This window comes from Xenopus laevis, chromosome 6L, assembly GCF_017654675.1.
Source record: "Xenopus laevis strain J_2021 chromosome 6L, Xenopus_laevis_v10.1, whole genome shotgun sequence".
Classification (NCBI taxonomy): domain Eukaryota; kingdom Metazoa; phylum Chordata; class Amphibia; order Anura; family Pipidae; genus Xenopus; species Xenopus laevis.
The window spans coordinates 22,530,010-22,543,269 of record NC_054381.1 but is presented as its reverse complement, the minus strand read 5'-3'; the positions used below and the strand labels follow the sequence as shown (position 1 = coordinate 22,543,269).

The 13,260-nt window shown below is 40.8% G+C and overlaps 1 protein-coding gene across 4 annotated transcripts in view; it reads left to right on the top strand.

Annotated features, from left to right (window-relative positions):
• The window catches only part of svil.L (supervillin L homeolog), a 196,560-nt gene extending 191,611 nt beyond the window's left edge, over positions 1-4,949 (top strand). For all 4 annotated transcript variants that reach the window (XM_041565829.1, XM_041565826.1, XM_041565828.1 and 1 more), the window contains 2 exons: positions 562-717; positions 3,816-4,949. In XM_041565829.1, the coding sequence (XP_041421763.1) occupies positions 562-717; positions 3,816-3,902 (243 nt within the window). In that variant the 3' untranslated portion in view covers positions 3,903-4,949. The remainder of the gene's footprint in view (positions 1-561; positions 718-3,815) is intronic.
• The last annotated feature ends 8,311 nt before the right edge of the window (positions 4,950-13,260 follow it).

Here is a 13,260-nt window from a genome sequence, read left to right as displayed (position 1 = left end):
AGGTGAACAACCCCTTTAAGTTCATATATCTTTAGTTAGATGTCCATGTCTGCTTTTAGCTCTCCGCCATGTTCTTTTGTTTTGAAACTCAAGACTGAACCTTGTTCAGAGGAATCAGGGTGTTGCAGCCTTAGCAGCATGAAATCCCATTTTTTTATGCTTTGACCAATAGGATAACGGTCTGGGCTAATTATTTTACCAAATGAATTATGATCGCCTAAACATTAAGATTATTACAACATTATTGCCTACTTACTTCATTTGCCTTTACCATGCAACTCGCTATTCTAGATCTATCTTCCGTTTTGGGGAAGATAATCCCACCTTAGTCCAGGCATTGGCAATTTGAAGAAAGCGTCTAGAAGTAGAATGCTGGCAGGTGTTCAAATTTGTATTACCAGGAGTTTTCTTTAGCTTTATTAGACTGTATAAATGATTACTAATGGATGTGGATGAGTAGATGATTTGTGGTACATGAGGCCTCCAGGCCACTTTACAGTAGATAAATGGACTATGATTGCCAAAAAGCCAACATGTGTCTTTCCTGTTTTCCATGTTTAGGATTCAGAAGTCTCTAACCAGATCATCCTTGTGGAAGATGTACTCACTAAGCTTTGTAAAAGAATCTACCCCTTGGCAGATCTCCTTGCCCGCCCGCTGCCCGAAGGCGTCGATCCTCTTAAGCTGGAGCTCTACCTGTCAGATATAGACTTTGAGGTACAAATTTCCATTGTCTCTTCTGTTTCTTTGTGGTCACTGACTGCAGCGGTGTTTGTTTGGCCCCCTGGCCAACCCATTAGTGATGCGTGATACTCGTGGGTTCAGGCCGACCTCTCACCCCCTTTTGCGGGTGGTGGGCAGGTCCAGGTTGAGCTCTTCTTCCTGCTCTCCCTGCCACCTTGCACTGCCGACTGCCAACTTCCGGCTTCCTTTTTTTATAGACGCGCGCCTGATCGCCCCACCCCTTTTGTGACTTCATCGTGGGGTAGGTCAGCGTGGGTCTATTAATGGAGCGGAGGGAGAGCAGGTTAGGGTCCGATGCGGGTCACGTAAAAACCTGATCCACACCGGACCCTAACCCACACCCCCTCTGTGCCCGCCTGCTCTATTTATAGACCCGCGCTGAACTGCCCCACCGATGAAGTCACAAAAGGGATGGGGCGATCAGGCGCGCGCATCTATAAAAAAAAAAAAAGGAGGGCGTGGAGGGAGGGAGGGTTAGCCCGACCCGCACATCACTACTACCCATGGCTTCTCTGCACTTATTTGTTTGGTATAATTATTGTATTATATTTATCCTTGACTCACAAATATCTTGTGCTGCATTGTATAACTAACCAACTATATGGGAAAATGTAACTAGTAGCTGATGCTCCGATAGGGTCTGCAAATACTGGGTCTCTAACAGGAGGCCATGGACAGCATCTACTCATGTAGTGAGGAAATTAGAAGTCAGGGCCCATACACAATCCCCAAAAATTTCACGTTTGCAAATTGAAGGGGTTGTTCACCTTTTATTATTTGTGATTTTTGAGGTATTCACCTTTTTATTTAGCAGTTCTCCAGTTAACAATTTTAGCACACTGGTTTCCAGGGTCTAAATTACCCTAGCAACCATGCCCTGATTTGAATAAGAGACTGGAATATAAAAAGGGGAAGGTCTGAGTAGAAAGATGAGTAATAAAAAGTAGCAACAACAATACATTTGTAGTATTACAGAGAATTTGTTTGATAGATGGGTTCAGTAACCGCCATTGGAAAGCTGGAAAGAGTCAGAGGGCAAAAGCTATAATAAAGAAATAATGAAGGCCAATTGAAAAGTGGCTTAGAATTAGCTATTCTATAACATCCTAAACGTTAACTTAAAGGTGAATCACCCTTTTATAGTCCTTGGTCTTAAAGAAGATTCATCTTCTCCTGTTAATAGACAAATACAAGAGTCTTCTGCACTCAACCCATTATCAATATATTTAAGACATTGAGATATTTTGTGCATACTGCTACTGAAAAATGCCTTACCCTTTAAACAAAACAGGGATTGTTTGTCCATATATTGCAATTTATTTAAGCTGGCCAATTACGTCAAAGTCATCCCATATCTGGCCAGTCCTACGCTTAATATTCATCTGATTCATTAAGAATTCTATTGCTTCATTATACATTTTACAAGGGGACTAAGTTTTACCTGCAACTTACTAGCTGCTTTCAAAGTACCATATATACTCGAGTATAAACCGAGTTTTTCAGCATCCAAAATGTGCTTTAAAAGTCTACCTCGGCTTATACTCGGGCAGTAGCCGAGATTGCAGTCACTTTTAATCATTCCTATACCAACAGTTCACTTGGGGAGAGACTGCAATATCCCACAATGCCCTCTGTTGGTTTTATGAAAGAATAACAGTGCGCCCTCTGTTGGTTATATCAAAGAATAACAGTGACTGCAATATCACACAGCGCCATCTGTTGGTTGTATCAAAGAATAACAGTGACTGCAATATCACACAGCGCCATCTGTTGGTTGTATCAAAGAATAACAGTGACTGCAATATCACACAGCGCCATCTGTTGGTTGTATCAAAGAATAACAGTGACTGCAATATCACACAGCGCCATCTGTTGGTTGTATCAAAGAATAACAGTGACTGCAATATCACACAGCGCCATCTGTTGGTTGTATCAAAGAATAACAGTAACTGCAATATCACACAGCGCCATCTGTTGGTTGTATCAAAGAATAACAGTGACTGCAATATCACACAGCGCCATCTGTTGGTTGTATCAAAGAATAACAGTGACTGCAATATCACACAGAGCCATCTGTTGGTTATATCAAAGAATAACAGTAACTGCAATATCACACAGCACCATCTGTTGGTTGTATCAAAGAATAACAGTGACTGCAATATCACACAGTGCCATCTGTTGGTTATATCAAAGAATAACAGTAACTGCAATATCACACAGCGCCATCTGTTGGTTGAATAAAGGATTAACAGTGATGGCAATATCACACAGCGCCATCTGTTGGTTATACAAAAGATCAGTGATGGTTTTATGACACACAGCACTCTCTGCACAATTCTCTGTCACCATCAACTTTGCAAAGAAGTCCTGTTGATCGCTGGGGGAGTCTCTTTGGCGGAAGGTGCGCTGCTGGGAGACAGGGCTGTAGTTGTGTCTAGGCTTATACTAGAGTCAATAAGTTTTACCAGTTTTTGTAGGTAAAATTAGGTACCTCGGCTTATACTCGGATCGGCTTATACTCGAGTATATACGGTAAAACTCCCAAACTTGGCTGCCCTTTTATTAGACACCAGTGGGATCACCTGACTATAGCTGGGAAGGTTTTAAACTTGAAAGCAGCAAGTAAGTTGCAGGTAAAACTTAGTCCCTGTGAAAAATGTATAATTAAGCAATAGAATTCTTAATGATTCATATGAAAATTGAGCATAGGACTGGCCAGATATGGGATGACTGTGACGTAGTTGGCCAGCTTAAATATATTGCAATATATGGACAAACAATCCCTGTTTTGTTTAAAGGGTAAGGCATTTTTCAGTAGCAGTATGCACAAAATATCTCAATGCCTTAAATATATTGATAATGGGTTGAGTGCAGAGGACTCTTGTATTTGACTATATGTATTTTGTGGTCACAGCCTTATTGCACCCCCGCCTAATGGTTTTAAAAATTAGTGGTGAGCACAACTTTCCCTTGTTTGTTATACTTCTCCTGTTAATGTTGTGATGCCAGTGCATATATATATATATATACACACAGCCTGATTGTGTCTGTCTCTTATTGTCTCTGCTCAGGTTGCGTTAGAAATGACAAGAGAAGAATACAATACACTGCCACCCTGGAAACAGGTTAATACTAAGAAAGCCAAAGGACTTTTCTGAAAAGACTTCTCTTCAGCGATGTGCTGGGAACTCTCCGGACCCGCAACTGTATTTCACCAGATTTTCACCCCAGCCTCACCACTAAGAAACACTGTGTCAGATTTGCACTTGATCGGTCATGGAATCATGTTGTTAGTACTGGTTTGCATCACTGCTTAGGGCTGTAGAACAGGTAACCTCACCTTGCCGCGGGGTTACAGTGGCTTGAATGGTCAGGGGTGAAGGGGGCCCACTCGTGCCCTGATGCAACGTCTCCGTTCAGTGCTGCCTGTCGAATTGTGTCCCTTTCCTTTTGTAAATGTACACGAGAACCAATCGGAAGCCTTCCTTTCTCAGAGGACGTTCGGAAATACCAACTCTCTGCTGTGCACTTAATAACATAAACTCACCTGGGTTTTTTTTTCCGTCGCTGCAAACATACCGGTTCTCATTTGTAAATGTCTTGTATTTTGTTGGTTCGATCATTTAGAATTTTATTTATATAAACACTGTATTTAACTATGCAATATACTCACTGTGTTAGATTTGTGTGTTATTACACAAACCTAGTTCTGCCCCATTGCCTATTCTGAGCTGCGTAACCGCCCTGTAGTTAACGCCATGTGCATACGGGAATCCCATTTTTGCAACTTGCATGTTAAGGTTTTAATGGCTCGGATGAACAAATCATTACGCATTTTGTTGCCTTTTTCACCAGGGCACTCTCTCGACGGGATAAGCTTTAAAACAACATCTTCATTTACTTCAGGCCTCCTGTTTTTTTTTTGTTGTTTTTGTATTTTACATTTCTTTCCAGCGTGTGAGTTGGCCCCATTTTGTGCGTAAATGTCCAACCTGAAGGGTTCCTATAATTAACGTGTATAGTGCCTTGTTTTTGTGTACAGTTTATACACAGGTCATTTAGCCTGCATTTTGAAGGCAGTTTAAGGAAGCCTTTAATATTTGTACTTTATAATATTATACATCTCAGTTTCTAATATCCTGATGTAAAACTTTAAACCATGTATTTTGTGATATCAGAACCTGAATTAAAATGCTTCAGAATGACCCTTTTTTTTTTGGAATTCCTTTTCGTGCAATTGTTTTGGTTTTAGCAATGTAGGCAAATTGGCCTCAAATGGGGAATATACCCTAATGCAAGTTAACGCTGAAACCGTTCTATGGAAGGAAAGAAGACTGATAAGTGAGGCCAAAAGATTATTGGTAACCTGATAGAGCTACTGGAATACGTCAAGCAACTCGTGTCACAAAGAAGAGGAGCCATTTATCATGGAAGTCCATCCTTAATGCTCTTTCATATACAGTATATGGATTTCAGGCTGTCTTGTTACCCTATGTCAAGGGTCCCCAACCTTTACCTGTGAGCCACATTCAAATGTAAAAAGAGTTGGGGAGCAACACAAGCATGAAACAAGTTCCTGGGGTGCCAAATAAGGGATGTGATTGGCTATTTGGTAGCCCCTATGTGGACTGGCAGCCTACAGGAAACTGTTTGGCAGTTCATCTGGTTTTTATGCAATCACAATTTGTCTCCAATTCAAAAGAAGTACCTGCTTTGAGGCCACTGGGAGCAACATCCAAGGGGTTGGTGAGAAACATGTTGCTCACGAGCTACTGGTTGGGGATCACTCCCCTATGTCCTGGCTAAACGGATTAGATCACCATTATGTTCACCCAACCCAGAGCTTAATTTGATGTAAACCATCTCTGCTTTCTGATTGGCAGATTCATGTGCAAACAGAAAGAGGGGACTGGAATGGAGCAAATAGATGCTGAATAGGGTTTAAAGGAGAACCCAAACCCTTGCTAATAAAAACCCCTACCCTACATAGACCCCCTTCCTGCTCCCCCCCAGGCTAGGTGGTACCTTTGGTAAATGCCCCCAACTCTTTACTTACACCTCAGTACAGATTCAGGGCATCGGAGTTCACAGACGCCATCTTCCTCTCTTTGGGTCTTCTTCCGGCACTTCAGCAATTTCCATGACTTTTGGCGCATGCGCTGTTGTCACAAAAAAGAAGGTTGCTCCAACTGCGCAATGCACTGTAACGCCGCTCTATTCCGAAGATCACTGAAGAGAAGAAGATGGTACCATGAACTCCGATGTCCTGAATCTGCACAGAGGGGTAAGTAAAGAGTTAGGGGCATTTACCAAAGGTACCACCTAGACTGGGGGGGAGCAGGGAGGGGGGTCTATGTAGGGTAGGGGTTTTTATTAGCAAGGGTTTGGTTCTCCTTTAAAAAATGGTTTATGCAGTTTTAGAGGCTGTAGCAGCACTTATTACCACTTAGCATTGGAAATCACTCCCACCAAGTGCAAATGAGCCAGAAGATGTCATATTCAGTAGACGGAGACCTCAGGGGACGACCAGCCATAATATTTGTTGATAAAGTGTTTTACATATAGTCAGATTATTGCAATATTATGAAAATGTGTATTAGACATGCCCAGGATTTACCATTAGGGCCCATCTACTTTTGGGCAGGCCCTGGTCCTGTTTTGATCCATTAATTAGGGCTTTTCCCCCTACATAGATACTGAGAGATATCCTAGTGTATTGTTCTGATATCATGTCTAACCAGTGAATGTGTAGCTCTCATTCATTCATCTTGCATGACTGTCTCTAAACATGGGCAACTTGCTCTAAACCATTGGGGGCCCAGGAATAAAATTTTTTTTATTTTATCTGATCAGGCTAATGTTCCACATTTAAGGTTAGCCCTCTAAATCAGGCCTGTTACAGTCTAGAAGAACATAAATAAGTGTTATGCAAACACACTCAATACAATTGTCATCACTCTCAAAAGGTTTGCTACCAATGATCACAATGATGAGATTTCCCATCCGTATGTTGTTTGTATGAGAGAATGCTATAGAGAGAGAATGCTATAGAGAGAGAATGCCCGTGGTCAGGCCACACAAATAAGACGATTCATGGATCATACATCCTTTGCTGTTGACATTAAACAAATTACTTTAAATATGAATCCTCTGTTTCCACTTGAATATAAGAATAATTTGCTGGTTGAGCCACTGTAAGGGCTTTATTGGTTGGGGGGTTGGGTGAGGACTCACATGTTGTGGGCACCTGTCCTTCATCAGGTCTCTAAATTGACTGTGTAACCCAGTAATGGAAGCTGCTGCTGGTTTGACCTTTTTATTATTTCAATGGGTTAAATAATCACAGTGTGACTGGCCTTTCTTCATCTTAACAAATTTCATTTGTTTTCTCAGGGAAAACCTCCTGACCCCTGAAGAACTGCCCCTCTCCCCAGGTCTCTCCATAAATCTGGTCTTGCTTACTTTAATAGCTGAGCCTGTTATGGTGTTCCTTCTATGACGAAGGGCCAGTATAGTTACATTATGATGATCCTTTTGTGTTGGAAATATTGACTTATGTTCTATGAAGACAATAGGAGATTTCACTTACAGTTTTAGTCTTGCCCAAGGTTCCATTATCTCAAACTGGTTAGTGAAATTTCCTCATCCCCTCCCATAATGCCCTCTGTATGAGCCTGCAAAGAGAGTGCCTAGATATTAGAGGCATAGTCTGTTCAAACTGGTTTGGAATGAAATATTCAAGGTGCTGTAACATTAGAAGGGATATCTGCCTAATTTTGTGCTAGTAATCATCATCATCATCATCATTTATTGATATAATGCAGACAATGTGAAGAAAGAGAGTAACATTGGAATGCTTCCTCAACCATGCCCAAGATCTGAGATATGTTAATTGCCACTGAAATAGTCCCATCAGAATGTATTACTTGTGTAAGTCAACATTGACTGAATTCACACAGACCTGTACATGTGTAGCCTCCAGAACCTCCACAGCAATGTTCCATCTAAGCCAGGGATCCCCAACCTTTTTTTACCTGTAAGCCACATTCAAATGTAAAAAGAGTTGGGGAGCAATACAAGCATGAAGAAAGTTACTGGAGGTGCCAATTAAAGGATATAATTGGCGATTTAGTAGCCCTATGTGGACTGGCAGGCTACAGGAGGCTCTGTTTGGCCATAAACCAAAACTTGCCTCCAAGCCTGGAATTCAAAAATAAGCAGTTGCTTTGAGGTCACTGGGACCAACATCCAAGGGGTTGGAGAGCAACATGTTGCTCACAAGCCACTGGTTGGGGATCAATGATCTAAGCCTTGCCCTAGATCATGAAGCACATGACCAATGACACTGGAGCATACAACAAATTGTGTATATTAATTACACTGTTGTACCTTTGTGCAAGCCTTCTAAATTCTACTTTTCTTTGTTCTTTTTTTTTCTCCTGTCCTACAGCGTATGTCATTTCTCATGGCCGCAGCTGTCACCAGAATGGTTAAAAAGTAGACATTGGTTTTGGGGACAAGTCAACAATTAGATAAAAGGAAGACTAACTGCTGTAGCAATATGTAAAGAACACTGACGTGTTGCATCTAACCCTTATATATATAAAGCAAGTTATATTATGCAGAAATAGTTTCAAATATTATTTAATTTGAACCTTTTTTATGGAACGTTTTTAGTTCTTAAGGTTACTCCATTTGCAATCATTGACGTTTACTAAAACCATGAAAGAAAGGAGCACTTAAAGGGGTGGTTCATCTTTAAGTTAACTTTTAGTATGTTATAGAATGGGCAATTCTAAGCAACTTTGCATTCAGTATTCACTCTTTATAGTTTTTTAATTATTTGCCTTATTCTTCTGACCCTTTCCAGCTTTAAAATGGGGGTCACTGACTCCATCTAAAAAACAAATGCTCTGTAAGGCTACACATTTATCGTTATTGCTACTTTTTTTATTTCTCTTTCTTTTGAGGCCTCTACTATTCATTTTCCTGTCTCTTATTTAAATCAATACATGGTTGCTAGGGTCATTTGTACCCTAGAAACCAGATTGCTGAAATTTCAAACTGGAGAGCTGCTGAATAAAAAGCTAAATAACCCACAAATAATAAAAAATGAAAACTAATTGCAATCTGTCTCAGAATATCACTCTACATTATACTGAAAGATAACTCAAAGGTGAACAACCCCTGTAAGCCAAATAATGGCAGGTAAGTATGTTGGGCATTTGTTCTAATAACAGTGGTAGTGCCCCCAGAAGGTTGATATTTAAATGACTGGGCAGGAGAGCTAGTGTAGTCCTACCAGCAGGTGGCATTCCTTGTCTAAGTGACTAACATCAGTACAGGAATGTCAGGCGGTATCTATTGTATATAAAAAGGAGGTAAGTCAGTTTCTCTTAGTTGAATATCTCTCACTACCAATGGTGGATGTGTGCCCAGGGTTTGGGGGTAGTGAATGCCTTAGGAAATCAGGGAGAAGGGATCCTGTGAATGGGGATTGGCTAGAAAAGGGCTAAAGCCTACGTGTAGATGATCTAGGGTTATAAATCTGAGTAATTAATTAATAAGTTGTTTGGAACTCAAATGACAAGTGTATTGAGTTAGTAGCATTAGTGTAGGAACCCCAGTGTGAAGAGTTGGATCCCAGCTTGAAAACTTGGAGAAGAGTTAGATCCCAGTGTGTAGGCTTGGAGATGAGTTAGATCCCAGTGTGTAGGCTTGGAGATGAGTTAGATCCCAGTGTGTAGACTTGGAGAAGAGTTGGATCCCAGTGTGTACACTTGGAGAAGAGTTGGATACCAGTGTGTAGACTTTGAGAAGAGTTGGGTCCCAGTGTGCAGACTTGGAGAAGAGTTGGATCCCAGTGTGTAGACTTGGAGATGAGTTAGATCCCAGTGTGTAGGCTTGGAGATGAGTTAGATCCCAGTGTGTAGACTTGGAGAAGAGTTGGATCCCAGTGTGTACACTTGGAGAAGAGTTGGATACCAGTGTGTAGACTTTGAGAAGAGTTGGGTCCCAGTGTGCAGACTTGGAGAAGAGTTGGATCCCAGTGTGTAGACTTGAAGAAGAGTTGGATACCCGTGTGTAGACTTTGAGAAGAGTTGGGTCCCAGTGTGCAGACTTGGAGAAGAGTTGGATCCCAGTGTGTAGACTTGAAGAAGAGTTGGATCCCAGTGTGTAGACTTGGAGAAGAGTTGGGTCCCAGTGTGTAAACTTGGAGAAGAGTTGGATACCCGTGTGTAGACTTTGAGAAGAGTTGGGTCCCAGTGTGCAGACTTGGAGAAGAGTTGGATCCCAGTGTGTAGACTTGGAGAAGAGTTGGGTCCCAGTGTGTAGACTTGGAGAAGGGTTGGATCCCCATGGTACCCCTGTTCAACAGTGGCACCTGTATTGCCTCTTCTACTGTTTTATTGCATTGGTTAAGACCCACTTATTGTGAGTCCACTGTGAGACACCTCCCTCCAGTATTTCCAAAAAGAAGCCTGTGGATCTTATCAGATGCGCAGTCATTACATGTATGTAAATCAGATCATCTTTCCCAGAGCTGGGGGGGTTCTAAAAATATTGTAGTGGTAGGACCAGTAACTTCTGAAGATGCTTCTGATAAATGCATAGATTGTACTCCCAGGTTATTTGAAGGCAACATTTTTTCATATTTCTGGTTGTGACCTTTCTTAAGAATTGTGGTAACATTTTATTTTTGATGTCAATGCAAAGTCATAAAAATGTTCCCATTTGATTCATTGTGAACACATGATAAAAGAAGTGGTAAAGGTGATAAAAATTATTATAAAGAATTGTCCTTTCTCCACTTTTTGGACAATGTTGAATTAGAAAAAAATATTTCTGATGAAAAAAAATGTCAGTTGGGGAAAATCCTTGTTGAAAAAAAAATTTGAAATTCATTAAAAATGCAATTCACATCCTTCTGAATTGTTATACACACTTCATACCAGTAGATGGAGGCTTTGGCCTGTGTAAAGGCGTTCATCCTTAATTGTTTGCATGCCGTCTACACTGTAGAGCTGGCCATAGATGTTGAGATTTTTAAAAGATCCGATCATCATCGTGAGACCATGATTATCTCAGAACGATCGTACGAATTGTCCATCAACTAAAAAGACCAATTTGCCAGGAAAACAAAGGGGAGCTGCCTGCTTGGCCCTGCAAACATAGGGGTCCGTTTACTAAAGTGTGGTAAATCTGACTTTAAGTTTCCGCATGTTATCGCTGAGAATATTTTTACGCCGGAATATTCGCAGCGACTAAGTTTACTAAACAGCGATACGCTCAGAAGTCATTGCGATCACTTGCGGTAACTACGTTAAGGAACCAGTTTACGTTAGCGGTAATTTTAGCGAGTTGCGAATTTTCTGGCGAAAAATTAAGTTTTTGCGAATATTTATGCTATAAAATAGTCTTGTTTTATGGCGGTTATTATGGCAATTTTTACTGTGACATTTATGGCCAGAAATGCATCTTCAAAACTTATAAACTTTATTGACTGATGATTATACCATCCAACAACATTACCAGAGTAACACCAATCAAACATGTCTGCATCATATAAATCCTTCTGCCAATAGAATCATATGAAGAAGAAATCATACCAGTCAATCTCTTTGCTTCATAGAAATGCACAGTTTAATGTAGCCAATCACAATGAAACCAAAAAAGTGTAGAGGCTGACGAATCCTTGGACTGTGATGCCGCTGCCAATAATACGACTCTGAGCTGAAACTGCTGCTGTTGCAACAGATAGAAGCAGAAGCCAAAACACCCTGTCAGCAATAGCTACAGATCTCTCTCCTGTCAGCAAAGAATGATGGGTAAAAAAAACTGTATTATGGGATATTTCCTGCCCCTTGAGAATTTTCTGGCGAAAAAAAATACTTTTACGCCACTACATAGGTGGCAATAAAAGTTTGCGAATATTCTGGCGTTAATTTTGCCTTTAGCACATTTCACTGTTTAGTAAACCAGGCGTTAATGTGTACGTAGCGTTATTTTCAGCGAATGCGATAAATGGCGAACAATTATTCTTGCACAAGAAAATTTGCAAATTTATATTTATATTTTTAACGCACTTTAGTAAACGGACCCCATAGATAGATTGCACTGGGACCGACAAAGATTTTCTAACCTGGCCGATCAATTTCCTGACAGATGTCGGCTGAAAAATCGTAAGATGTTCAATCATTCGAATCCCACTAACCGCACGATAATTTCGAAGGATTGGTCGGACTTCGCTAAAATCGGTCGTTCGGCAAGAGAAATCTTTGCGTCTATGGGGACCTTAAATCAAGGAGGATCAAAGAAAATGGTAATTGTATGAGGAGAAATCCATTTATATGTCATGCTTATATTTTTGTGCGAGTTCACCTACAGATATAAGTCCGTATATTGCTAACTGCCCCTCCAACAGTTTGTTTTTAGGAAGTGGCCCTGGGATGCCAGAGGGCCCTGTGCAGTGTAGGTGAAATAGGGGAAACTGCAGGGCAACCATTAAGGTTTAATATAATGCAACCCAAGCAAAATGTTCTTGATGGATAATGTCTGACCTGGTCTTACCTGCTCACACACCTCATTGGTTTGAGGTTAACTGATTCACAGCTGCTCTGCAAGTAGAACCAATTCACAGACATCCAACTTGAGGAGCATGAACTTGAGTCCACCTTTGCCTCAGTCTGATGATGCCTTTCCCTTTGGCTTCAAAGCCAACATTCCTTGCAAAACATTCCCATATTAGTCAGTAAATCAGTGTATCTCCCACCAATCACCCCTTTCTCAGCCAATTGGGAATGTTCCATGGTAGCCAATTTATTATGTCGTTTGCTACTCATTAACGTTAAGGAAAGAGCCACACCTCTCATTCTTGAGAATCATATTGAGATCATGTTGCCAGATCATCACCTCCAAATGTTGGTGCATCGGGGACCCATAAAAGGGTGTAAATCAGGTCAAGTTAATCCTGTTTGCATCACTAAGGTAAGAATGAACTTGTACTACCACTACCTTGTTTATTTCCTTATGTTCTTACTAGAGTGGAAGGAAATGGCTTTTCTTTGTTCCTGATCTCCTGGGGAACCTACAGAAACTGCACTTATGATAATGTTCCTTGTTGGCTGCATCTCAATAAATGGCAACTGACCACACATCCTAATACGAGCGTGCTCTTGGTGATGTTCTTGGTTTTACCTGACTTTGGTGGCTAGCTGTAGGGACAGACTCCACAGGATGGGTTTGCCTGGAAGACCTGGTCTGGTACCTGATTAGGTAAACCAGATGATCACCTCCAAATTTCAATGCATTGGTGGCCCATAATCAAAATCCTTTTTGCTACACTAGGTAGGAATTAATTTGTACTACCACTACTAGTAGCAACTACTATCAACAAGGGTATTGCATATTTTTGATTTTTGCATAAATCTAATAGTTCATACTAATGAACCTTTAAAAAACTTCAAACACAAAATAGCTCATGTAATTATATATTGGTACAGGTATGGGATCCAT